We start from the raw sequence: 24,989 nt of genomic DNA on the forward strand, positions 1-24,989 counted from the left end.
AATTTTAAGGTTTTATTAATGCCGTTGTGTGTTTGTGTCATTTTTTGTTAGCTATTGTTTTGTTTGCATAATATTCATTTTTATATCAGATTTATTTTGAGTTATTTTAGTATAGGAAGTTAAACTTGATGAAAATAAGAAATGTTGCTTTGACAACTAGTTGCAATGATTTTACTGTTTTAAAATATTTGATTTAATTTCAGCAGACATTTGTATTATTTAAAGTAACACATTTTATTTTATGGTTTTAGTTAACTGTAATAGGCTAAAAATCTTAGCCTCATTTGTGATCTTTAAACTGTCACTCTAAAATGTTTGGTGTGGTCAGCAGTACCGGCCAGTGATTTTTTTGTTGTACACGAGAACAACAGAAGTTAACCTATACTAACTTATAGAATTTCCCTTGAATCAAAACGTTTATCATTAGGCTATATATGTGATATTACCACTCAGTAAGTCACAAAATCGATCCCGCCTCACTCTGGTTCCCTTTCTCTGCCTTAGCCACGTTGTATGTTCCTCTTCGGCTTAAATAGTGATGAAGGCCACATCTACAAAACCTCTTCTTCTTTCTCCCTTCATCTATCCCATCAGCACCAGCAGGTGTCTCGTCGAGCCGATGAGGAGGGTTTCCTGCCGTAATGGGCAGGTATTTGAGCGGTACACACTATTGGGGTTCGTGCACGCTCCACTTTAAACGCTTTCTTTAGTCATGAAAACAGTCCCATGATAACACAGTTTTTTCACTCTGAAAACAGACTACTCCGAAACTTCAACCAACAAAATGAGCTAGTGCGTTCCAAGCTGGTTCCAAGCCTTTAAATAGCCTACTAACACGTGACACGTTCTAATTGTGTCGTGACGTCACTTCTGAATAATAACGTTAATATCTAGTCAACAATTGTACAATTGTGTACAATTGTGTAATAACTAAATTATTAAATATTTTTAAATAAATCATTTTAAAATAATTGTAATGTCTGATGAATTACCTTTGTTAATTTATTATTATTATTATTATTCATTAGTTTAGTTTAGTTTAGCAAATAATTGTTGGTTCAATTAAATATTTAAAATTGGCATAGCAATCTCTTCTCTTTTTACCTCATCAAATAAATAAATAATTCGGAAAGCAGACTCAACTGTTTATTTAAAACAGTAATACATTAAACACAATAAAAAACACTGAGTTGGCATTTTATCTCATCATTTTATTTAGGCTATCTTATTTTAAGATAAAAACTCTGAATACGCATTAGGCTTCGTTAACTCCAAAATCAGCAACTGTTGACTTAACATTAAAAAATGGTCGCGCTAATATATGGGATGTGGTTTTTTATGTTTAGTGTACATACTTTTTTCTCTCTTTTTTTTGACATTTCTGAATAACACTCTAAAATGTGTCATGAATGAGTTAGGATTTACAGTATGTTGTCTTCTCACATCAAATTCTACCAGCATATTTGAGGATGAGTACATTTGAATGTTTTAGTAAGATTTTTGTTTACTTTTGCAGAACAAAAAGTTTTAATGGGTTGATAGGTATACACTCTAAAAAATGCTGGGTTGTTTCAACCCAACTTTGGGTCAAATATGGACTAACTCAACCTTTGGGTTACATTTTTACATTACATTTTTAATCCAAAAGTTGGGTTAGTCCAAATTTGACCCAAAGTTGGGTTGAAATAACCCAGCATTTTTTAGTGTGTATGAATGCTTCTAGTTTAAGAATGGTTATTGAAATAGAGACAAAGATGTCTGCCTGCTGCTGCTACCGCCTCCAATGAAACCAAGCAGATCATTCCAGACTCTGGGCATCTTTCATAAACAGTCGGAGAAGGAGTGACCTTCATCCCGGAGGAATTCCTCTTCTCATCTAATCCCAGAACCTCTGGCAGTCTCATCTCTTCTCAGTTTGTTAGACACACAGCACACAGGCGACGCCTGAGAGCACTTGTCCTGTAAAAACACTGCTCGTCAGTCATGTTAACTGGCATGGAGACAGGGCCGGAGTGGGACTCATTTTCAGCCCTGGAGTTTCATGCCTTAGACCGGCCCAGTTTTTTCTTTTTCTTTTTTAATCTATTATTCGCTCGCATATCTCCTACAACTGAGGGGTTTTTTTTAGCAAGGTGCCACTCTCAGGGGAGTCAAAAGATAATTACATCATCAAGGTTGCCAATTAACTTCAGAAATGGAAAATAAGGGCTAGTTGTGATTCTTTATCTTTTATTCTTTAAGAAAATAGCGTTTATTGTGGTCTTGTAGAAAATAAGTGTTTATTCTTTAAGAAAATAAGGGACAGAATAAGGGACGCTCCAAATATTTGTACTGTCCCATTAATGTAAGCCTATATCTGCCTACAGTTAAGAAGTTCTCAGAAATATCACATTTGTTTTGCTTAATCCATTTATGTACAATTATTCTAAAAAAAAAATTAAAAAAATGCCATCGGCCTGAATAAGTTTTACTATAATAGAATTGTGACTTTACAAGGGTAGTAATTTAGGAGGTGACAATACTGTGGAATTACAAATGGCATGGAATTTGAAAGCATAACAAGTGAAGGTCTATGAAACGTCAGTCAATAAAGCATTTTTTTAAACAATGGCACTTAAAGTTTTGAACTAAAATATCATTTCAACCATAGGCTATAGCCTGTGAATGAATAAAAATTCATTCATTCGGTTGCTTCTGGTGCTTGGATTTGTACTTCAATATAATGAGGTCCAACTTTAAGAATAGCCTAATGTAAGCCTATATCTGCCTACAGTTAAGAAGTTCTCAGAAATATCACTTTTGTTTTGCTTAATCCATTTATGTACAATTATTCTAAAAAAAAATTTTTTAAAATGCCATCGGCCTGAATAAGTTTTACTATAATAGAATTGTGACTTTACAAGGGTAGTAATTTAGGAGGTGACAATACTGTGGAATTACAAATGGCATGGAATTTGAAAGCATAACAAGTGAAGGTCTATGAAACGTCAGTCAATAAAGCATTTTTTTAAACAATGGCACTTAAAGTTTTGAACTAAAATATCATTTCAACCATAGGCTATAGCCTGTGAATGAATAAAAATTCATTCATTCGGTTGCTTCTGGTGCTTGGATTTGTACTTCAATATAATGAGGTCCAACTTTAAGAATAGCCTACACTAGTTTTTTTTTTCCCCCAATGTATTTTTTTGGTAACACTTTACAATAAGGTTCATAAGTTAACATTAGTTAACTACTTTAGTTAACATGAACTAAGCATGAACAATACTTCTACAGCATTTATTAATCTTAGTTAATGTTAATTTCAACATTTACTACTGCATTATTAAAATCAAAAGTTGTGCTTGTTAACATTAGTTAATGCGCTGTGAATTAACATAAACAACTGTATTTTCATTAACTAACATTAACAAAGATTAATAAATACTGTAATAAATGTATTGTTCATTGTTTGTTCATGTTAGTTAATACATTAACTAACATTAACTAATGGAACCTTATTGTAAAGTGTTACCATTTTTTTTCTCTCTCTATTTAACAGCATTAACTTACAATGAAATATGTCTTCGTTCAAGTAGACTGAATGTTTTCCTGCCTTGCTAAATGTTGGGCTCGTCATGATCAATAATTTGCATTCGCCCAAACTGATTTTGTAAAATCAAAACGCGGACAGTGAACTTGGGTGCAGTTAGCGCGAGTCGCTTAAAGCCTTCCCCAAACGCCTACGTTCACAAATAACAATGATTTTCGCAAAGAGAATGATTAATTATCAATTGAGAATTTGTTATTATTATGGTCTGCGAGAAAATAATAAATAAAAGAGTAGGGCTGCTGTGAATGCAGGCAGCATATTTCAACCCAGTAGCATGACAACACACCGGCCCTCGCGGCCAAAAAACAGGCCGGCCCACCGGGAATCCTCCCGGTGCTCCCGATTAGCCAATCCGGGCCTGCATGGACAGCATGTAGCGCTGTTGACTGTGGAGCGCAGGCGCAGATCACTCTGCTCACTGGAGCGTGTGGAGTATCCTGGTCTTTTGTCTCTCCACCTGTCCCGAGCGTAATTTCACTTTCATAATACCGGTGATCGACAAAGGTGCGTGCATTCTTTTATTTCCAGCAAAGATGGGCATGTAAATGGTTAGAATATAAACTTTAATAAAAACTTTACAATGTTATCGCCTTATGTAACAACTTTAAAAATATTTATCTGTTCATAGAGAACGCCAGCAACTCGTCGATTTTTTTTGCAGTTATTCCTATTAGGGTAAATACTTAAATTATTACAGTTACCGTTCTTGAATTAGCAAAAAATATTAATAAATTTAGACAAAATAATAGCTGTGACTAATTATCTGAAGTTGAATGCAAATTGTAGGCTATGTTTCTGCTGACTACAGTAAAATATTAAAGTTTAATTTTTTCTATTCACTTACAACTCCTTTGTTACAGTTTTTTTTATAAATATTTAGTTTGACTCGCACATAATTATATTTTTAAAATATGTTGTAGCCTGAGCTGTTTTTTTTAACGAAATTTTGCTCTTGCAACACACACACACACACACACACACACACACATGAGTAAAATGTAACCCTGGAACTTCCCAGAACAGGAAAATTAGATTATAGTGACACACATCTCTTTTATCTGTGGTTTCCGGGTGCCTGTGTATCTTTTTTGTTTGTTTCTTTGTTCCCACAACCATGCCATTGTGTTGCTGTCGTGTTACCCCTGACTTGATGTACATATAACTTAATATTGCATCTTTAAAGTTTATCACACAAAATATACAATGTTAAGCAAAAATGTTTTACTTCTTTCAGATTTCAGTTTGCAACCCAGGAACTAGAATTAGAACTAGAATTCTACATGAATATGAATATGTGCATTTTCTTCATTGATCTCTCTGTTCACAGATCTTATGAGAGCTGTGGGTTCACAATCCTGTTTATTCCCAATGGCAGACGGTCTGCCTTCAGGATTACTGAACGCATGTATCGTTGTTGGACCTGCAAATGATAAACTGAAAGAGCTGTCCCAGGTAAAATAATTTCCTTCTGCGAGTCTTTGTTAAACTGTTATGTGGGGTAAGGCACCGCCTTAACAACAGCGGAGCTCTTTATTTAAAAACATCATGTGCATCAAACATGATGGGACAGGCCCAGAGCTATAGACTATGTGAAGGAATTCCTGATTTGGCTGCATTTTGTTTTCATTTTCAAGTTAACCCATAATTTAACAAATTAAATCTAGTTATTTTATAGAAAATATTAATTATTATTTAATATATAATAATTAGAATAATATATATTTTTTATATATTGTAGGTACATACACATTTTTTTTGCACCTAAAAAGTGAATTTTGCTTTAAAAAGTGGTTTAAAATTATATTTAAATTTTCTTTAGATTATGTCTCCAATCATATCAATGGTCTTGAAAATGCATTGTGTCCAGTCTTTGCCGCAGGTGAATGGAAGTCCTCTACCGCTGCTGGATCCTGAGGTCCTACAGGTCCATGCACCTCCATTTGTGTCTAAAGAGAGTCTCAGTGAACCAGCCGAGAGAAACTTCAGCCAGACCCAGCAACAGCGCTTCTTCATTAAGAAGAAAAATGATAGGCCTGGTATTAAGGCTGGAACCCCCAAAGAAGAAACCACAGAGAATGTTAGTGTTCCCAAAGACCTGGATCTGGTGGCTCTGCCACAACTCTGCTTTCCAGGTGAAACAAATTCTAATGCAAAATCTTGAATAGTTGTTGAATCATGTCAGTGCATCTGCTGCAACCCTGTTTCATGCAGATCTTCATACATTACACAATATAATACTTGAGAGACAGTTTAAAATCTCTGTAGAAAATGGCAAAGGCCAGCTCACAGCAGTATGAAGAGTATAAAAATAAAGGTGTTAACTGACTAAAGAGCAATTCATACTATAAATGTGAAATAGTTCACAGTAGCTGCAACGTTTAGAATGATTAGATTAGACTAACATTCATTTCTTTCTTTTAAATCAGGTGGGCTTCAAATAACTAAGGAGCAAAAGGATGAACAATTTCACTTCCTAGTCTTTACTGACATGTTTGGAAACCAGTCTCATGGAGTAGTTCTCCAGTACTATAGAGCAATACAGGTCAGATTCTTTTTTATTATTATTACCTAGCCTCTCCTTATGGTTGTGTATTGACAGATCACCTGTGCTGAATTTTATCTGCTGTTTATGAGTGTGTCCTAAATAACTGTGATAACTGGAATTTGCTCTAGTTTTTCTTAAAGTTTATTGTACAACCCCAATTCCAGAGTAGTTGGGACATTTTGTAAAATTCAATAAAATCAAGAATCTGTGATTTGTAACTTTTATTTAATTGACAAAAGTACAAAGAAAAGTTTTCCAAAGTTTTCACTGACCAACATAAATGCATTTTGTAAATATGAGCAAATTTAGTTTTTGACGGCTGCAACACATTCCAAAAAAGTTGGGACAGAGGCAAAATAAAAGTGAAAAGGATATAGAATATCCACATTAAACTGTTTTGAAACAGTTCACCGTAAGCAGGTGAATTGGTAGGTCAAGGTATTGTAAGGATGGTTTCCCTACAGTGGTTCAGGCTGTAGGATTGCCGGATGCCTAAATGACTAAAGAAACTTTAGAAAGAAAGAAAGTGACATGTGGCCAAGTATGGTGACCTATACTCGGAATTAGTGCTCTGCATTTATCCCATCCAAAGTGCACACACACAGCAGCGAACACACACACACCCGGAGCAGTGGGCAGCAATTTTTTTTTTGCTGCGGCACCCAGGGAGCAGTTGGGGGTTCGGTGACTTGCTCAAGGGCACCTCAGTCATGGTACTGAAGGTGGAAGAGAGCTCTGTACATTCACTCCCCCCACCTACAATCCCTGCCTGTACGAGACTCGAACCCACAATCTTGCACGACTTTAGCTGCATGATGGTATGCAACTGTACATTTCTTGTCTATTACCACCCACTGCCACTTATACCAACGATGGAAATAAGCACAGTTAGAACACGGGCCGTGTCTATAGTGTCATTGTGTCGCCTGTCAATGACGTCATACACCCTTGATTTCATTTTGTTTTGTAGAAAACATGGAAACACCAAAGACGCTTTAATATGTAGTGCGTTTAATTAGACAGGTGACGACTGCACAGAGTAGCATTATAACAGAACTTTCAAACATACCTAGTAGGATAAAACAGCGCTGCTTTACCCCACATACATACAACCAGAAGGAGCGGAAACGCTAAAGTGTGGCATAATAAAAGCTCCGCTGCTTTCGAGCCATGTGTCACTCTCGTCTCTCATTAGCAATTGCTTCAGCAGCATCATTTCGCTTCGACAGCTTTCTGCCTCCCTCTGACTATAAATGTGAAATAGTTCACAGTAGCTGCAACGTTTAGAATGATTAGATTAGACTAACATTCATTTCTTTCTTTTAAATCAGGTGGGCTTCAAATAACTAAGGAGCAAAAGGATGAACAATTTCACTTCCTAGTCTTTACTGACATGTTTGGAAACCAGTCTCATGGAGTAGTTCTCCAGTACTATAGAGCAATACAGGTCAGATTCTTTTTTATTATTATTACCTAGCCTCTCCTTATGGTTGTGTATTGACAGATCACCTGTGCTGAATTTTATCTGCTGTTTATGAGTGTGTCCTAAATAACTGTGATAACTGGAATTTGCTCTAGTTTTTCTTAAAGTTTATTGTACAACCCCAATTCCAGAGTAGTTGGGACATTTTGTAAAATTCAATAAAATCAAGAATCTGTGATTTGTAACTTTTATTTAATTGACAAAAGTACAAAGAAAAGTTTTCCAAAGTTTTCACTGACCAACATAAATGCATTTTGTAAATATGAGCAAATTTAGTTTTTGACGGCTGCAACACATTCCAAAAAAGTTGGGACAGAGGCAAAATAAAAGTGAAAAGGATATAGAATATCCACATTAAACTGTTTTGAAACAGTTCACCGTAAGCAGGTGAATTGGTAGGTCAAGGTATTGTAAGGATGGTTTCCCTACAGTGGTTCAGGCTGTAGGATTGCCGGATGCCTAAATGACTAAAGAAACTTTAGAAAGAAAGAAAGTGACATGTGGCCAAGTATGGTGACCTATACTCGGAATTAGTGCTCTGCATTTATCCCATCCAAAGTGCACACACACAGCAGCGAACACACACACACCCGGAGCAGTGGGCAGCAATTTTTTTTTTGCTGCGGCACCCAGGGAGCAGTTGGGGGTTCGGTGACTTGCTCAAGGGCACCTCAGTCATGGTACTGAAGGTGGAAGAGAGCTCTGTACATTCACTCCCCCCACCTACAATCCCTGCCTGTACGAGACTCGAACCCACAATCTTGCACGACTTTAGCTGCATGATGGTATGCAACTGTACATTTCTTGTCTATTACCACCCACTGCCACTTATACCAACGATGGAAATAAGCACAGTTAGAACACGGGCCGTGTCTATAGTGTCATTGTGTCGCCTGTCAATGACGTCATACACCCTTGATTTCATTTTGTTTTGTAGAAAACATGGAAACACCAAAGACGCTTTAATATGTAGTGCGTTTAATTAGACAGGTGACGACTGCACAGAGTAGCATTATAACAGAACTTTCAAACATACCTAGTAGGATAAAACAGCGCTGCTTTACCCCACATACATACAACCAGAAGGAGCGGAAACGCTAAAGTGTGGCATAATAAAAGCTCCGCTGCTTTCGAGCCATGTGTCACTCTCGTCTCTCATTAGCAATTGCTTCAGCAGCATCATTTCGCTTCGACAGCTTTCTGCCTCCCTCTGCTTCATACTACAATGTTAACAAATCTTTAATACATTAGCTCATCCATGAACATGATTTCTGCCTGAGTCCCGTCAGATTGTGTCAGCTGTGGGGATGAACATGACAACTCCCATGATTCCACACTCAGTCATGGCGTCATCAAACTATACGCTTTTGTTTCTTTTGAATACGCGCCTTCTAGCAGTGCAAACTTACATAATGGACCTTTAATAGCATGCTTTAACACTTAGCTAAGTGTTGCTAGCATGTTTTAGCATGTTTCTAGCACGTTGCCAGCCTATTTAACACTTGCTGATGCTTTTTAATATGTTGCTAGGAGTCCATAACAGTGTTAAACATGTGACTTCCTGTTTCCAGCAGGTGATGCTATGACTATAACCGAATTCGGCCATGTAGATGTGTTCAGGACAGGACTCTTATCAAACTTGTTAAATTTGGGGCAGATTGGACACTGCATTCCTGAGTAACAGCAACTTCCTGTTTCACTGCATTAATAGCATGCTTTAGCACTTAGCTAAGTGTTGCTAGCATGTTTTAGTATGTTTCCAGCATGTTGCCAGCCTATTTAACACTTGTTGACGCTTTTTAATATGTTCCTATGAGTCCATAACAGTGTTAACCATGAGACTTCCTGTTGCCAGGAGGTGGCACTATGACTATAACTGAATATGGGCATGGGTATGTGTTCAGGACAGAACACCTATCAAACATGTGAAGTTTGTTACAGCAACTTCCTGTTTCATAGCGAAACATTAAACTTTGTCAGGCTGTCAGGGACACGCCCTTTGACAAAAACTCAAGATCTTCGCAATTTAACATCACAAAGGCCTTATGATAACCCTCACCAAATTTGGATGAGGAAGATGATCCAATTAAAACTGTAGGAGGAGTTTGTCAAAGTACGATGCCTGGAAATGGCAAAAACGGCAGGAAACAGGAAATTCAAAATAACATTCTTCTTGTTGGGTTTTGGATTTTGTACCAAGATACTTTTTTGTAGGTAATGGTGTGTAACATGTCTGTACCGATTTTCGTACATGTAAACGTAGCTCGAGGCGCACTCCATTGAATGTGTACAGGTGGCGCTATCGAGCCATTTTGCCACAGCCACTTCTGAAAACCATATCAGTTCTGACACATGTGCAAAGTGAATTTTTTGTGTGAGTTTTCGAGCATGTTTAGGCCCTCAAAAATGCGATTCACTTTGGAGAAGAAGAAGGAGAAATGGAGCAATTCCAATAGGGTCCTCCTCACACCATCGGTGCTCGGGCCCTAAATATGCCCTATTTGGTTATTCAAAGTAAGACATAGGTCATATTAGGACAATGGACATATTAGGACAATGTAGGACATCGGACATGCATGGATCATGAATTCCGTCACATTATAGAATATAGCTCTGTGTTTATATAGAATATAAACCATGTTTCATACATATTTAGGATACACACACGCACACACACACACACACACACACTCACAAACACACATATGAATATAATTTGTTTTAAGGTCCCAAAATAAGACTAATATCATTGAATAATGTAATTGAAATTGTGATTTGGAGTACTTTCCAGACTGGTGGTGTTCTGATGATGCAGCTTTGATTAAGGCACTGACATATTCAAACGTTTTGTTTTAAACACTGTTATACAGGAAGGGATGCAGAATGGACATCAGTCCTTGTACAAGTCTCCGCAACTCTACATTGCTTATGCAATATGTGTTATATCAAAACACCCATATTACAATGCACTCAAAGACTGTCTGTCTAGGTAAGATTCAAGAAATGTATTTAGATTTATTGAAAAACAATAAAATATTTGGGAGACCGAGGAGAATATATAACAAGAGGTTTATCAGCAGTACTAGATTGTGCTACACTGTCTTCATAAAATACTCAGTTTGTCCATCCTATAAGAAACACATTTATTTGCATTAGTTGAATTAAAGCAGGAAACTACAAACAAAAGAGCTTGTTTTGATATCACTGCAGAGCTACAGTATTCACACTTTTCAGAGAATTCAACCTACAATTGCCTGCTGTCGTAGTTGTATATTACAGTAAACTGATATAGGAGAAAGCTGTTTAATATCTAAAATGACACACAGCACCTTTTCTTCCATTTCCTGAGTTTTCACTTTCCCATCTGCAGCCTCTTATTTCAGCTCAAAATCTGTCAAATGATTGATATGGAAGAGCAAGTGAGGGAGTTCTCTGCCAAACTGGCTCTAGTCCCAGTTCCTCCTCCCGGTCAACTGTATGTGGTGGGTTCTTTTAGGCATCTAAAGTTTAGCAAAATTAGAGAAGTGAAATGAAATTGTAACAACATGGAAAAAGTCTATGATATGTTATAATGTAAAGACAAAATACATAATACATGTGAAGTATATTTAAAAAAATTTTCATGTCAGATGTTCACCCTACGACCTCTGACGATTCTCCTTCCATCCAGAGAAGATAAATATCATCCTGTTATCGACCTGGACTTACATCTTCCACTCCTCTGCTTCAAGTCCAGAGAGCTGCTGCAGGTCAAATATAAATGCTGATGACTTAATATGAAAACAAAAAAAATGAGGGGTTTTCTTTGTTAGCAGTTTGAGTGAACACAGACGGTCTGAAAATCCAAACCAGTCAATTTTAGACAAAAAAAAAAAGTAAAACTTTTTGGTTAAACAAAAATGTTACTGAATGTTTTGGTGTACATCACATTGGAAAAATGTTTTATGTTTCTGTTCCCCTGCAGATCATAGCCAGTATACTCACAGAGCAGTGTATGGTGTTCTTTTCCTCGGACTGGGCCAAACTGACCCTGATCATAGAGTGTCTCATGCTGTATATTTGGCCCCTGCACTGGCAGCACCCACTGGTGCCTATATTGTCTCAACATATGCTTGACTTTGTTATGGCACCGACTGCCTTCCTCATGGGATGCCACATCAGCCATTATGAGGACGTTGCCAAAGTAAAGCCTAAATAATGGTCCCTATTATCTCATAAGGCTGTTCTTTAGTTCTGGGTTTTTCAAATTGGGGTCCACATGCAATGGGGTGATAGAGGGTCTGGGGAAAATCTGAGTGGACAAAAAGCTTTTAATGGTTTCTATTGATGACATTTTTATTATGTATTAAAATGTAACTTAATGCAAAACATCATATTTGATCATTTCTTTTAGCTTTAGTACAATACCCCTAAACTATTAATATTAATTTAATTAATTAATTTTAAATTAGTTAATTAAATTATAAGAAGTTTTATTTTTTTATTTTTTTTACGATTAATATTTTCACATAGTATAATTGTGTATTTAAAGATGCCTTTATGTTGGTTCCCTTTAGGAACATCATTTTCCCTTGCAATTTTTGAAAACCTGAAATTTGAAAACCCCTGCTTAAGTTCATATAAAATGTATACAATTTATTTTATTTTTTTTATTTAGTTATTTATTTATCTATCTATCTCAATTAAAACCGTCACAAGCTAACTTTAATATGTGACCATGGACCACAAAACCAGTCATGAGGGTCAATTTTCTGAAATTGAGATTTACACATAATCTGAAAGCTGAATAAATAAGCTTTTCATTGATGTAAGGATAGGGCAATATTTGGCCGAGATACAACTATTTGAATATCTGGAATCTGAGGGTGAAAACAAATCTAAATATTGAGAAAATCGCCTTTAAAGGGGTCATATGATGTCGCTAAAAAGAACATTATTTTGTGTATTTGGTGTAATGAAATGTGTTTATGCGGTTTAAGGTTAAAAAAACACATTATTTTCCACATACTGTACATTATTGTTTCTCCTCTATGCCCCGCCTTTCTGAAACGTGTCGATTTTTACAAAGCTCATCGGTCTGAAAAGCAAGGTGTGCTGTGATAACATGTGACAAGCCCTGGTTGGACTCGGGTGTGTACCATGGTGAAAGCCGATCCGGTGATCCACAGCACAAAGTTGTAGTATTTCCTCAGCGACCAGCACGGATCAGCTCTAGGCATGACGAAGCGGATATCGTCCTCTTTTGGAAGGCCAAACAAAGTAGGTTCGCTTTCACAACGAATCACACAGTGCCTTCACGACATGGCGGCGGCGGCAACAATACTACAGCGAGAATAAAAGTTACGCCTTCTTTATTTGCATGAACATTTGGGCGGCGTTATGAAAATCTTCCCACATAGTGAGGTAGATATGTGGGGGCGTGTTAGAACGAGTCGTTTTAGGTAGGTGTGGCTGACTCTTAACTTTTATAAAGAACATCTCTTTGGATTTGAGACTTTAGTCTTTGCAACTTTACAGATTTTCTTTATGCACCAAGAGCTTATAACACTCCAAAGAGAAAGGAAAAATTGAAATAGCATCATATGACCCCTTTAAATCTGTCCAAATGAAGTTCTTAGCAATGCATATTACTAATCAAAAATTAAGTTTTGATAAACTGACAGTAGGAAATTTGCAAAATATCTTCATGGAACATGTTCTTTACTTAATTTCCTGATTATTTTTGGCATAAAAGAAAAATTTATAATTTTGACCCATACAATGTTTTGTTGGCTATTGCTACAAATACACCCGTGCTACTTAAGACCAGGGTCACACATGTTGAGAAATTCATGATTTTTACTTAAATCAACAGCCTGTTGACTTCAGTGATTTCTGATCTTTGAAATCATTGTCTGTTTATCAGTTAACTGATGACCTGATTCTGATCGATATTGACGAGGGAACTGTGTCCTGCTCTGGCTGTCATCACATTGACGTCCCTGACACCCCACAGGCAGCTGCTCAGCGTTTCAAGTGTCGGTAAGAAACATTTAACCATTAAATGCAGTCTTGCTAACTCTAAGAATCTTAATTGGAATAATCAAAATATACAAGATATTAATAAACTCACATTATTTGACCCAGCTGGTGAAACCAGGGGCATGTACCATGATGGTAGTTGAACAAACGCAGGCTTACAGGATTAGTTTCAAGCTGACAAATCCAAAAAATTCAATCAGACTTTTTTGGTACCATGATGCTGATCGTCAAATTTCAGTCAACAGACTTTGATCTTTCAACAGCTCAAAGTTTTTGTAAGATTTTTTGTATCTTCATGTAGAAGGAAAGGTCTTCAATTACACTATGACCTGGAAGTGGTTCATCAGAGAATCTGTAGCAATCTTAATGAGCTGCGGATGCAGAGAAAGCGCTGGCAACAAAGGCTCAATTTGGAAATACAAAACATCACCCTGGAGCTCATCGTTAACATGTTTAGGTCAGTAATAAGAGCCTGTGCAGAAAACTAGAACTGACTTTGAATCTTCTACGCATGTATAATTAAAATAATGCTTCTTTTTCAAGAGATGTCAGTGATTACCTTAATATCGAACACAGAGTTTTTAACACTGATGAGTTTCTGAAGACCAGGGAGCCAGGCGACCAGCCATTTTATAAAAAGGTGACTTTATATTTAAAAATATGTCTGGTCTTCAACCTTTAGAAATAGAACTGTATGACTGATGGCATTTTATTCATGACAGGTCTTGGAAACACACATTTTCCACTCATTCTTGAAAGAACGTTTGAATGGAAAAATAGATCAATTTACCCAAATGGAGCTTAGTTCTCAGACAGAAGACCAAAAGTAAGTTGTTTTGTGAACTAATACTTTTATTCAGCAACAAGGATGCATTAAATTAATCAGAAGTGACAGTAAAGATATATATTTCAAATATATGTTGTTCTGCTTAATATTTTTTTGTTGTCAATTTCTGTAGATTGAGTAGATCGATGGATTTCTCACGCAGACCCACTATAAAGGAAATAGTTTTGCGAAATGGTTCTTTAGACAGCGGTTTGAGTGAACGCTTGGGCTCAAGTCTCCCTGACCTGGACAACAAGAAACACCTGAGTGTCCTCAAACAGATGTCTCCAACTAAGATCATTCCTGATAAGCGTAAGAGAAATGCAGTATGCTGTAATGCATTGGCACAGCTGTTTTGTGTTTAGATTGTCGTGATATATTTATGTTACCAATCATCCTATGAATATACCAGTCAGGCCAGTCAAGATCTTCCAGCTTCCAGAATTCCCTTCTCCATTGAACCACCCCAACATACTCCATTACTTTGGAGATCTTATCATCCAGCTGAACAAAGTCATATCAGCCGCACCACCTCAGGATTCCTCCCTGCTAGCAAGATACTTGTACCTGCACGGCCTCATCAACATGCTGAGTTCTAAGCGCTTGGATGCCCTCAGCGACTTCCAGAACCTCTACAAAACAGATATTGAGATTTTTCCTGGAGAGCTGGTGAAGACACTGGTGGACTCTCTGCAGAACGAGGAGAAAGTCCAGGCAGAGAAGAGATCTGAGCTCAAACGGCTCATCTGTCAGGTGAAGAACAATGAAAAGAGCGAGCATGAGGAATCGGACTATCACGTGAAGAAGTTCGAGCTGCCCAAGAGCCCCATGCAGCTGGAGGAGTTTGTGAAGTGCACTCAGCAGTCTGGTATTGTGCGGGACATGGCCACTTCACAGAGACTGTTTGAAGCTCTCACTGTCGGTAAGTTTGAGCTGTAGTGTGTCATTGTATAAAACCATTAGAGATGCAAAATATTACCATATAAGTTGGTCAGTGTTTAGCATACACTGCTGTTTGAAATGTTGGGATCAGTAAGATTTTTAATGTTTAAAAAAAAAAAAGTTTCTTATGCTCATCAAGGCTGTATCTATTTGATCAAAAATACAGAAAAAACATTGTGCTGCTTAATACTTTTTTGGCATCTGTGATACTTTTTTTCAGGATTCTTTGATAAATAAAAAGTTAAAAAGAGAAATGTAGTGTTACAATATACACTACTATTCAAAAGTTTGAGGTCAGGAAATTTTTTCGTTCTTTTTTTTAAAGATTTTTTTCTATTCTATTCTATTTTCAATAAATGTTGTTCTTTTTAACTTTTTATTCATCAAAGATTTAAAGGAAAAAAGTATCACAGGTTCCAAAAAAATATTAAGCAGCACAACAGTTTCAACACTGATAATATTTATACTATTTAATATTTATCAATAATGTATTTTTGATCAAATAAATACAGCCTTGATGTGCATAAGAGACTCCCTTAAAAACGTAAAAAATCTTACTGATCCCAAACTTTTGAACAGCAGTGTATATCGGCAATTTAAAATGCCTGTTCTGTCTACTAAAGCTGTCTTCTGTATTATTTAAAAAATTTATATTTAATGTTTAGCAAACCTTAAATTAATATTAATTTTCAAATTCTAATACAGTTTTCATAAAATTAAATTCTCACATTTTAAAAATGTATAATCTATCAACTATATATAATAATTTTGCTTGTAGTATTTTATTTTTTAATGTATTTACGTAGACAAAAGTAAGTAATCAAATAAATTAAAATATAAAATAAATATTAATTAAAGGGGTCATATGATGCTGCTAAAAAGAACATTATTTTGTGTATTTAGTGTAATGAAATGTGTTTATGCGGTTTAAGGTTAAAAAAACACATTATTTTACACATACTTTACATTATTGTTTCTCCTCTATGCCCCGCCTTTCTGAAACGCGTCGATTTTTACAAAGCTCATCGTTCTAAAAAAGCGAGGTGTGCTGTGATTGGCCAGCTATCCAGTGCGTTGTGATTGGCCAAGTACCTCAAGCGTGTGACGGAAATGTTACGCCCCTTACCATATTGTGATGATGCCCTGTCAGGCCGGAGCGACGATTCAAAAACATTAAAACCCATTATAAACGAGGCATTCGTTGCATCCAGTGGGTACATAATTATGGATTATAATGGCTTATACTGTCTTTTTACGCGTTGTGTTGCATGGCGCCGCTTAAACATAAAACCATGTCTGCATTTGTGATCGGAGAAATGACAAACAACAAGCCCTACTCTACACTGCCCAAAAAACTTGCTTTAAATATATAAACTATAAAAACTCTTTAAATATAAAAACCGTACTTACAGTCTTTGAGTCAGAACAACCGGCATTGTAGTCTACTCTCCCAGGATCAGGAAACATCCTCCATAAAATGTGCTGATTCGACGGATTTGACGAAGGAGCGTCCAGCGGGCTTGCGGCAACCACATGTGACGACCCCGGGCTGGACTCTGCTTCGTCCACGGTGAAAGCCGATCCACAGCGCAAAGTTGTAGTATTTCCTCAGCAACCAGCATGGATCAGCTCCAGGCATGACGAAGCGGATATCGTCCTCTTTTGGAAGGCCAAACAAAGTAGTTTCGCTTTCACAACGAATCACACGGTTCCTTCACTACATGGGGGCGGCAACAACAATACTACAGCGAGAATAAAAGTTACGCCTTCTTTCTTTGTGTGAACATTTGGACGGCGTTATGCAAATCTTCCCATATAGTGAGGTAGATATGTGGGGGCGTGTTAGACCGAGCCGTTTTAGGTAGGCGTGGCTGACTCTTAACTTTTATAAAGAATATCTCTTTGGATTTGAGACTTTAATCTTTGCAACTTTACAGATCTTCTTTATGCACCAAGAGATTGTAACACTCCAAAGAGAAAGGAAAAATTGAAATTGCATCATATGACCCCTTTAAAGCAGCACTATGTAACTTTTGGCGCTCTAGCGGTTAATAAACAGAACTGCACACATCCCGCGGAAGAACATTCCAACCAGAGCTACTTCTCTAAGTTTATGTCTATGGCGATTCACGCAGGTATATGTTACTCCGCAGCGGTGACGACCCGACCAGGCTACAATAGTCCAAATATAAGTACTTATTATAAGTGTACCGTAGTGATTCGGAATAAGACTTCACGGAATACATGAATTCATGATGTACTCGCTCATTATATACATTTGGCAAATTTTGAACACAGAAAAAGTTACATAGTGCTGCTTTAAAAATATGAAAAATAAAATAAAAATATTCTGCTATTTACTGTGATATTATGTAAAATTATTTGTTACAATAGATTTGTTCTTCTCAGGTGGTCCGAAGCATATTCATCCAGAGATGTTCAGAGTGTTTTATAACTTCTGGAAACAGGCCGAGGCAGAAGCACAGGACATTGACCTGCCTGCTGAGGTGCTGGAACGTCTAGATAGCAGTGAGTGTGTGTACAAGCTGTCCAGCTCTGTGAAGACTAGTTATGGCGTTGGTAAAATCGCCATGACTCAGAAAAGGCTCTTTCTGCTGACCACAGGCAGATGTGAATACGTTGAGATTACCAAGTTTAGGGACATTGAGGTTTGTGAGTCTTGCAATATTACTTTTAAAATGACAAGGTAGTGTTTGGGGTAACCGTATGAATCCTGTGAACCCAGGAAGTAAAGATCTCCACTGCTTCATTCCCGCTTTTGAGGATCCCATCTCTAAAGATCAAGAACAGCCGAAGGAGAGAGATATTTGAGGCTAATTTAAAATCTGAGTGTGAACTGTGGAACCTGATGGTCAAGGAGATGTGGGCTGGGAGAATGATGGCAGACAACCATAAGGTAAAGTTCACCCGTACTGTGAAACATCTAAAGCTGGAATCAAAACATGAAATATAAAATCAACCATTTCTTACCATTTTCTATTTTATTCAGTTTAATAATAGAATAAAATATACACACCGTTCAAATGATGGGATACTGTTTTCAAAAGAATGTTCACAAAGGCTTTATACACCGTATTTGTTTGATCAAAATACGGTAAAAACAGCAATACTGTCAAAAACAATTGTTTTGTATTTTAATACATTTTAAAATGTAATTTATTCCTGTTATGGCAAAGCTGAATTTTCAGTACTCCGGTCTTCAGTGCACCGTGATCCTTCAGAAATAATTCTGATATGCCGATTTGTCGCTGAAGAAAATACTTATTGTTATCAATGTTCAAAACAGATTTGCTGCTTAATTTTCTGGATACATTTTTTTCAGGATTCTTTGTTGAATATAAAGTTCAGAAAACTATCTTTTATTTGAAATATAGCATTGTAAAAGTCTATCACTTTTGATCAATTGAATGTGTCCTTGTTGAATAAAAGTATTCATTAATTTAACAAAACATCTTTAACTGGTAAGGTATTAGAGATTCAAATAATTAAAATGATCTTTTGACAACTTGATGAACAAGGAAATTATACTTTAAAAAGATAAGAAGTTAATTTATATTGGTTCATAAATATGTCCTGCAGCAAATAGAAAACTGTTACCAAAGGAATTTGCAGTTGTTTCTAACAGTAGCAGGGTGTGTTTAGGGTGTCTACTGACAGCTGACAAAAGAATGCAAGTTTTCACAATCACATACATGCGTTGATATGCCCTACTAGTTCATTCCTATTTCCTGCTATTAGATAAACACACACTTCACTAGATGTACATTGTTCAATGTGTGTTTTTTATTAAGTTTTCAAGTTTCTGTTTCTCTTTCTTTGTTTGAGGAGATGACTGTTATTCCTTTTCTAAATCACTGCATGTTTCAGCCACAAATGCACAAAGTACTTTAGTTTGTGATGAGTGAACTCTTCTGTTTATCAGGACCCCCAGTATGTGCAGCAGGGACTGACCAATGTCCTGCTTATGGATGCAGTGGTGGCCTGCTTACAGACACAGAAGGCTGTTTGTGCTGCCTCCAAATTGGCCTATTATGAAAAGCAACGGCAACAAGGTGTGTCTCACTCCCTACCTGTATGATGAAAACAAGACAGTTGTATTAAAGTCTCTTGTCTTCATTCCCACAGTGCCCATGATCATCCCCAGACCCACAGCAGAGGCTCTGAAACACAAGATCAATCCGTCCCAGAACATGACGAACACTCAGTCTGTCGATGTCTTGCTCTACACTCCAGGTCTGCATGCAGGAGTATTTGGAGAAATAGTTAAAGGGATAGTTCACCCAAAAATTACAATTCTGTCATGCATACATATACTTCGTAGTAGACATCCTTAACTCCATTCTGCTGTCTGTTGTTCTGTTGTCGGTGTTTCTTTGTCTGAATTTGGTGCTTATCACATGCTGTGTGGTGTCAGCGTTTGGTATCGGGGCATTTTAACGAGTACAAGTACAGGTGCTCAGTATCGGTGCATCCCTATTAATTACTCAACCTCATGTCATTCCAAATCATTTTTGGATGAATTATCCCTTTAAGATACATTAATTGTCTGGATTCGTCCTGTCTAATCTGTCGCCATGAGATTTTGTCAGATAATGATATGCATTATTTCAGTTTAAAAATTCATCATTATACACATTAAAAGTTAATCATACTGGACAAAGCTACATACTATTTTGAATTGAGCATGTGCATGTTATCAAAATGAAAGTTTTCCAGTGGCATGTGAATGTGTACAATTCTTGGTCTGTTTGTTAAGGCAATGTCACATGACATGTGGAATTGTCCAATTAGCATTTGTGGAACTGCTGAGCAGGAACAAGGGGAGCAGTGAGGAGATTTGACCAAAATGCTTCTCCACATGCTCCCCACTTGAAAGTCTTCAGATAACCCATATTTAAGCCTCGACTTGGGAGTATGTAGCAAATTAAATTGAATTATGTAGTCAAGGATTGCTATAATGCCTGTGTGCTTAGATCCCAAGCAGAATAGCAATACATTTGTTTATCAGTTTAAATTATTATTGTAATTATTTTAGAAACGAAAGGACTGGTTTGGATTTACATTTTGAAAAACACCTAAATGGGAATTTGGAGCTTTTTTTAAAGTTATATATAAACTGTGTTTGTGTAAGGTTTAATGATAAATAACTCTTTTTAACTTCTTCCAGGCCAGTTAACTTTCCCAGACAGCGATGTGGATGGAAACCCTAAGCTCTGGTGTGCTCTCAGCTGTGGGAAAGTGGTTGTGTTTGATGCTGTCAGTTGGTCCCTGAAGCAAAACTGCATTCATTTAGGAGAATCTCGACTGGTAAGATGCTGCTATTTGATTTTAAGATTATGTCAATTGATTTAATATATGTGACCCTGGACCACAAAACCAGTCTTAAGTTGCTGGGGTATATTTGTAGAAATAGACAAAAATATGTTGTATGGGTAAAAATTATTGAAAAATGTATCTCAATTTCGAAAAAATTATCCTTATGGCTGGTTTTGTGGTCCAGGGTCACATATTAAAGATGATAGAAAAGTTCAGCAAATCTGATGTTTTCTGTATGTAGTGACACACTGCAGTCAGCAAGAATTTGTTTTTCAAGTAACAGACCCCTTCATCTTTTTCTTTTTGCCACAGTAATTGTGTTTGATGCCACCTTGTGGATTGGAATCTTGTTGCAGCTTTGTTTTCCAGTGTCTTATACTTCTGGCTGTAGTTTTTGGATCTGTGGAAGAGTGAAAATTAAAGTGTAATTCTGTAAGATTTCAAACAGCAGTCTTTTTTTTTTTTTTTTGTGCCCAGAACTGCATGATGGGATTGGACCAGGAGCAGGTGTGGATTGGTTCTCAGGACTCTGTCATTTACATAATCAACACTTGCAGTATGCTGTGCCATAAACAGCTGACTGAGCACCATGGAGAGGTCACAGACTTCGCCCTGGAGAAAATGAACCCTGAGAACAGATCAAGGTGAGTATTGGACAGTAGCAACATATCCTGGCTGCGGTTGGATCAGACCAAGTGCATTGTGATAATTCTTTATCTAAAGTTATATATATATATAAGCTATATATAACATATATACACACATTTTAATTATATATTTTATTATTTATTTGTACATTTTGTTTATTATAGATGGATCAAAAATAAAGATAAATATTAGTTACTCCAAAAATACAATTAACCGTGTCACCAGCAGGTGGCAGCATTGTTTGTGATATTTTCTGTATATTTGGCAGCTGAGATTGAGAATAGAGATCACAATATGAAGAAATATAATTTTGATGTGTTCTCCAAGCCAAGCGCAGGTGTATTCCTGTAGTGCAGATGGCACTGTGATCATTTGGGACGTCCCTTCTCTGAAGGTGAAGAGGCAGTTTCATCTGTCCTGTGACAGACTGCAGTTCATTCAAGTTTACAATGATGCCTTATGGTGTGGTAAGTTTGTCATCAGCCTGGCAAAACTGTCCAAAACTGTTGTTAACTAGAAGCTCTAATTCATAGTATAGAGTTTTTACATAAATTTTACAAAAGTGTTCAGATGGCCATTTTTTCAGAGGAATTTTTTTTTCTTTTTTTGGCAATGGATAGCTTGACATTATTGAGGTTAATCAGGATATATATTATTTAATTTAAATGTAGCATGTGTTTGTTGTTTGTGAAGGTGCTAGGGATTGTGTCATGAAGCTGAGTCCCAGTGGAGCTCTGCTTTGTAAGATTTCCCTCCCAGGTGAAGTGAAAACCACATCCTTCAGCAGGGTCGCACTGCTTATGGAGGTTTGTATCATCTTTACTGTCTTCTCACAGTATCAGCTGTAACCAAATATGACCCCTAAATATGATGATCCCCCTTCTTAAAATGCACACACACACACACACACATATATATATATTTAAGTTCCATTTATACTGTATAAATGGGTCTTTATACATAAATACAAAAGGCATGTTTTAAATTATAAGTCTTTATTTATTATTATAATAAGTGAGTATGGTATCTCTGTGAATGTGATTTGTTGCAACTTTATGTTGTTTTTTAGTGTGTAGTTTTTCCTTGCTATTTGCACAAACACAATTGACACCCAGACAGTCAGAGAGGTCAGCCATGCCACTAAATGGTATGAATTGCATAAAATTATAATGTGCTCGGATATAATCAACGATCTCAGGCTCTTGTTATGTGTTTTTATAGAAAAGACAGATCTGGACAAGTTTCACAGACTCAGCAGAGCTTTGTGTATGGGACTCCAGCGACCCCGTCAAACCACCTAAATGGGTCATACTCCCCAACTGTAGTGGGGTCACCTGTATGATCAGAGTGAAAGATCAGGTAAGATGTGACCTTTTACATGACATTTCCATAGTCATACCATATATATTTATATATATATATATATACTGTATATATATATATATATATATATATATACACACACACAAGACATGGTCTCCTCTTTCTCTTTCTTTAGGTCTGGATTGGTTGTAGTGGTGGGTCAGGCCTCAGTAAGGTTGTGGGGAAGATCTTTGTGTTGAACTCTGAGAACCTGATGGTTGAGAAGGAGCTTGAGGCCCATGAAGACACTGTTCAAACTCTCTTCTCAGCAGAGGACCGATACATACTCAGCGGCTCTGCAAAACGTGATGGCAAAATCGCCATCTGGAGAGTAGATTAAACAAGCTGACACAACTTGATTGTAAGTTTTATCAGCTTCATAAACAGGTGCATCTGTATATGTGACATGCAGGTTGTTCCTTAGAAACAGTGCTAAACTTAGGGGAAGAGATGTATATGCAGTTTCCCTTAAAAAGTGTCATGTCATCCCATTAGGCTTTGGTGAGAAGAGCTGTTTATACTGGTTTTGATTGGAGTTAGCCAATCATGGCACTATGACAACCAACTAGAGTATCCTGAAGGTTGCAAAAACGTATCATAAGAGAGTGAAACAACTACTTACTACAAGGCTTTTTTCCCCTACAAATAGTCCTATGTTAAGAATGCTAAGATCTCAACGGTCGCTGTGGAAATATATTTTTGTATTGCCTGAGTATAAGCAAAGCTGTAAAATATAAATAAGTTTATTATATCTTTTGGAATTAATTTGAAAGCTTTCAGTCTTTTGAGAGCTGTTCTTATTCCAAGAAAGCTGAATATAGAATCGGGTGAGGTTTGTGGAGCTGCCATGTACACAATTTCCTGAAAAGCTCTGGATCAAAGGGAATTGAGGTCCAAACACCAGCACTGCCTGAGGATGGACTGCAGCCATAATGAATAGATTGTGTAACAGTGTGCCAGTCTTTGTGGTGTCTCTGGAGTGGCTTGTAAGATTGTATGAAACCCTCTTTGATAGACACTACTGTCTCGGTTTTTGATATTGTAGATCTGTATTTATTTTATATCTGAAATGTTTTGGGGGAATCTCACACAGAAATGCCTGGGTTGTGTTAAATATCTTGTTTTTTTGCTTCTTCTTTTTATAATTGCATTAAAGGGTTAGTTCACCCAAAAATGAAAATTTGGCTGTGTTTTACTCACCCTCAAAGCATCTTAGGTGTATGTGACTTTCTTCTTTCAGACGAATCCAATCGGAGTTATATTAAAAATTGTCCTGGCCCCTCCAAGCCTTTCAATGGGGGTAAGCGGGTGTTGGTTGTCAACATCCATAATAAAACGTCCCTCACACGGCTCCGGGGGTGAATAAAGGCCTCCTGTAGTGAATTCATGCATTTTTGTAAGATAAATATCCATATTTCAAACGTAATAAACACTTTTTTCTCACTTCCGCTGACTGTCGTACGCGTAAGTCGTGCAGGTGGATGACGTAAGACGTATGCTAGTGTGCGCGCCTCTGTGAAATGCAGGAGCAAAGGAAACAAAGTTTCCTTACTTTAGCAAATGAAAACCAGTCTCCTCTTGGCTTATATCGAAATCCTCCGACATTTTTCTTTACAAATCCTCGTTTTGTGCTTCTAATTCGTCAATGGCATTTTGTTTTGTTTTGTTTTGTCTCCGCATTCGTCACTTATCACGCAACGTCGATGTCTTACGTCATCCGCCGGAATGGCTTCCGCGTACGACAGTCAGCGGAAGTTAGAAAAAAGTATTTATTACGTTTTAAATAATATTTTGTTTATTTCTGCACCCTCAGATTTCAGATTTTTCAACCTAACAAACAATACATCAATGGAAAGCTTATTTATTCTTTCAGATTATTTATTTATTCTTTCAGATAATGTATAAATCTCCATTTCAAAGAATTGTCCCTTATGACTGGTTTTGTGGTCCAGGGTCACATATTTTATTGGCAGTTAAGCATGTTTCCCTAAAATTCTCATTACTGCATGCAAAAAATAGCATTTCTGTATTAATGTAATAATAGCGTCCTATCTATCATACTGTTTTTGTGCAAAAATAAGAATAAATTCAGTACAACATCAGTAATAATGCCCTTGATTTTAATATATTTTATCCATTACAATAATGAGATAAAATATTTAATAAAACAGGCTTCTTTTTCTTACAAATTATAATTTCTCACAAAAAAAAAAAATATTTTCTTCTTCTGATT

The 24,989-nt window shown here is 36.8% G+C and overlaps 1 protein-coding gene across 2 annotated transcripts; it reads left to right on the plus strand.

The window, feature by feature from the left end:
• Positions 1 to 4,007: 4,007 nt before the first annotated feature.
• On the plus strand, positions 4,008 to 23,854 carry LOC107587809 (DENN domain-containing protein 3-like). Of its 2 annotated transcripts, XM_016275743.1 has the most exons (24): positions 4,008 to 4,096; positions 4,920 to 5,044; positions 5,460 to 5,724; positions 6,019 to 6,134; positions 10,491 to 10,609; positions 10,991 to 11,102; positions 11,250 to 11,369; positions 11,585 to 11,803; positions 13,526 to 13,641; positions 13,943 to 14,098; positions 14,185 to 14,281; positions 14,364 to 14,467; positions 14,601 to 14,779; positions 14,865 to 15,389; positions 17,819 to 18,078; positions 18,156 to 18,326; positions 19,353 to 19,482; positions 19,556 to 19,663; positions 20,598 to 20,737; positions 21,224 to 21,390; positions 21,722 to 21,861; positions 22,088 to 22,200; positions 22,616 to 22,753; positions 22,893 to 23,854. In XM_016275743.1, exons 2-24 carry the CDS (start codon positions 4,925 to 4,927, stop codon positions 23,094 to 23,096), a joined length of 3,819 nt encoding a protein of 1,272 aa, XP_016131229.1. In that variant the 5' UTR covers positions 4,008 to 4,096; positions 4,920 to 4,924; the 3' UTR covers positions 23,097 to 23,854. The 2 variants fall into 2 exon arrangements, with proteins under 2 accessions (XP_016131229.1, XP_016131228.1); XM_016275742.1 differs by lacking the exons at positions 4,008 to 4,096; positions 4,920 to 5,044; positions 5,460 to 5,724; positions 6,019 to 6,134 and adding an exon at positions 7,480 to 7,584 and having other exon boundaries at positions 14,880 to 15,389.
• The last annotated feature ends 1,135 nt before the right edge of the window (positions 23,855 to 24,989 follow it).

This window comes from Sinocyclocheilus grahami, unplaced genomic scaffold (assembly GCF_001515645.1).
Source record: "Sinocyclocheilus grahami isolate Dianchi unplaced genomic scaffold, SAMN03320097.WGS_v1.1 scaffold96.1, whole genome shotgun sequence".
Classification (NCBI taxonomy): domain Eukaryota; kingdom Metazoa; phylum Chordata; class Actinopteri; order Cypriniformes; family Cyprinidae; genus Sinocyclocheilus; species Sinocyclocheilus grahami.

Coding starts and splice junctions, on each gene's coding strand:
- LOC107587809 (XM_016275743.1), top strand. CDS start 4,925: ATGAGAGCTGTGGGTTCACAATCCTGTTTATTCCCAATGGCAGACGGT. Junction 14,099..14,184: donor CTCATCGTTAACATGTTTAG/GTCAGTAATAAG, acceptor TTCTTTTTCAAG/AGATGTCAGTGATTACCTTA. Junction 20,738..21,223: donor ATTTAGGAGAATCTCGACTG/GTAAGATGCTGC, acceptor TTTTGTGCCCAG/AACTGCATGATGGGATTGGA.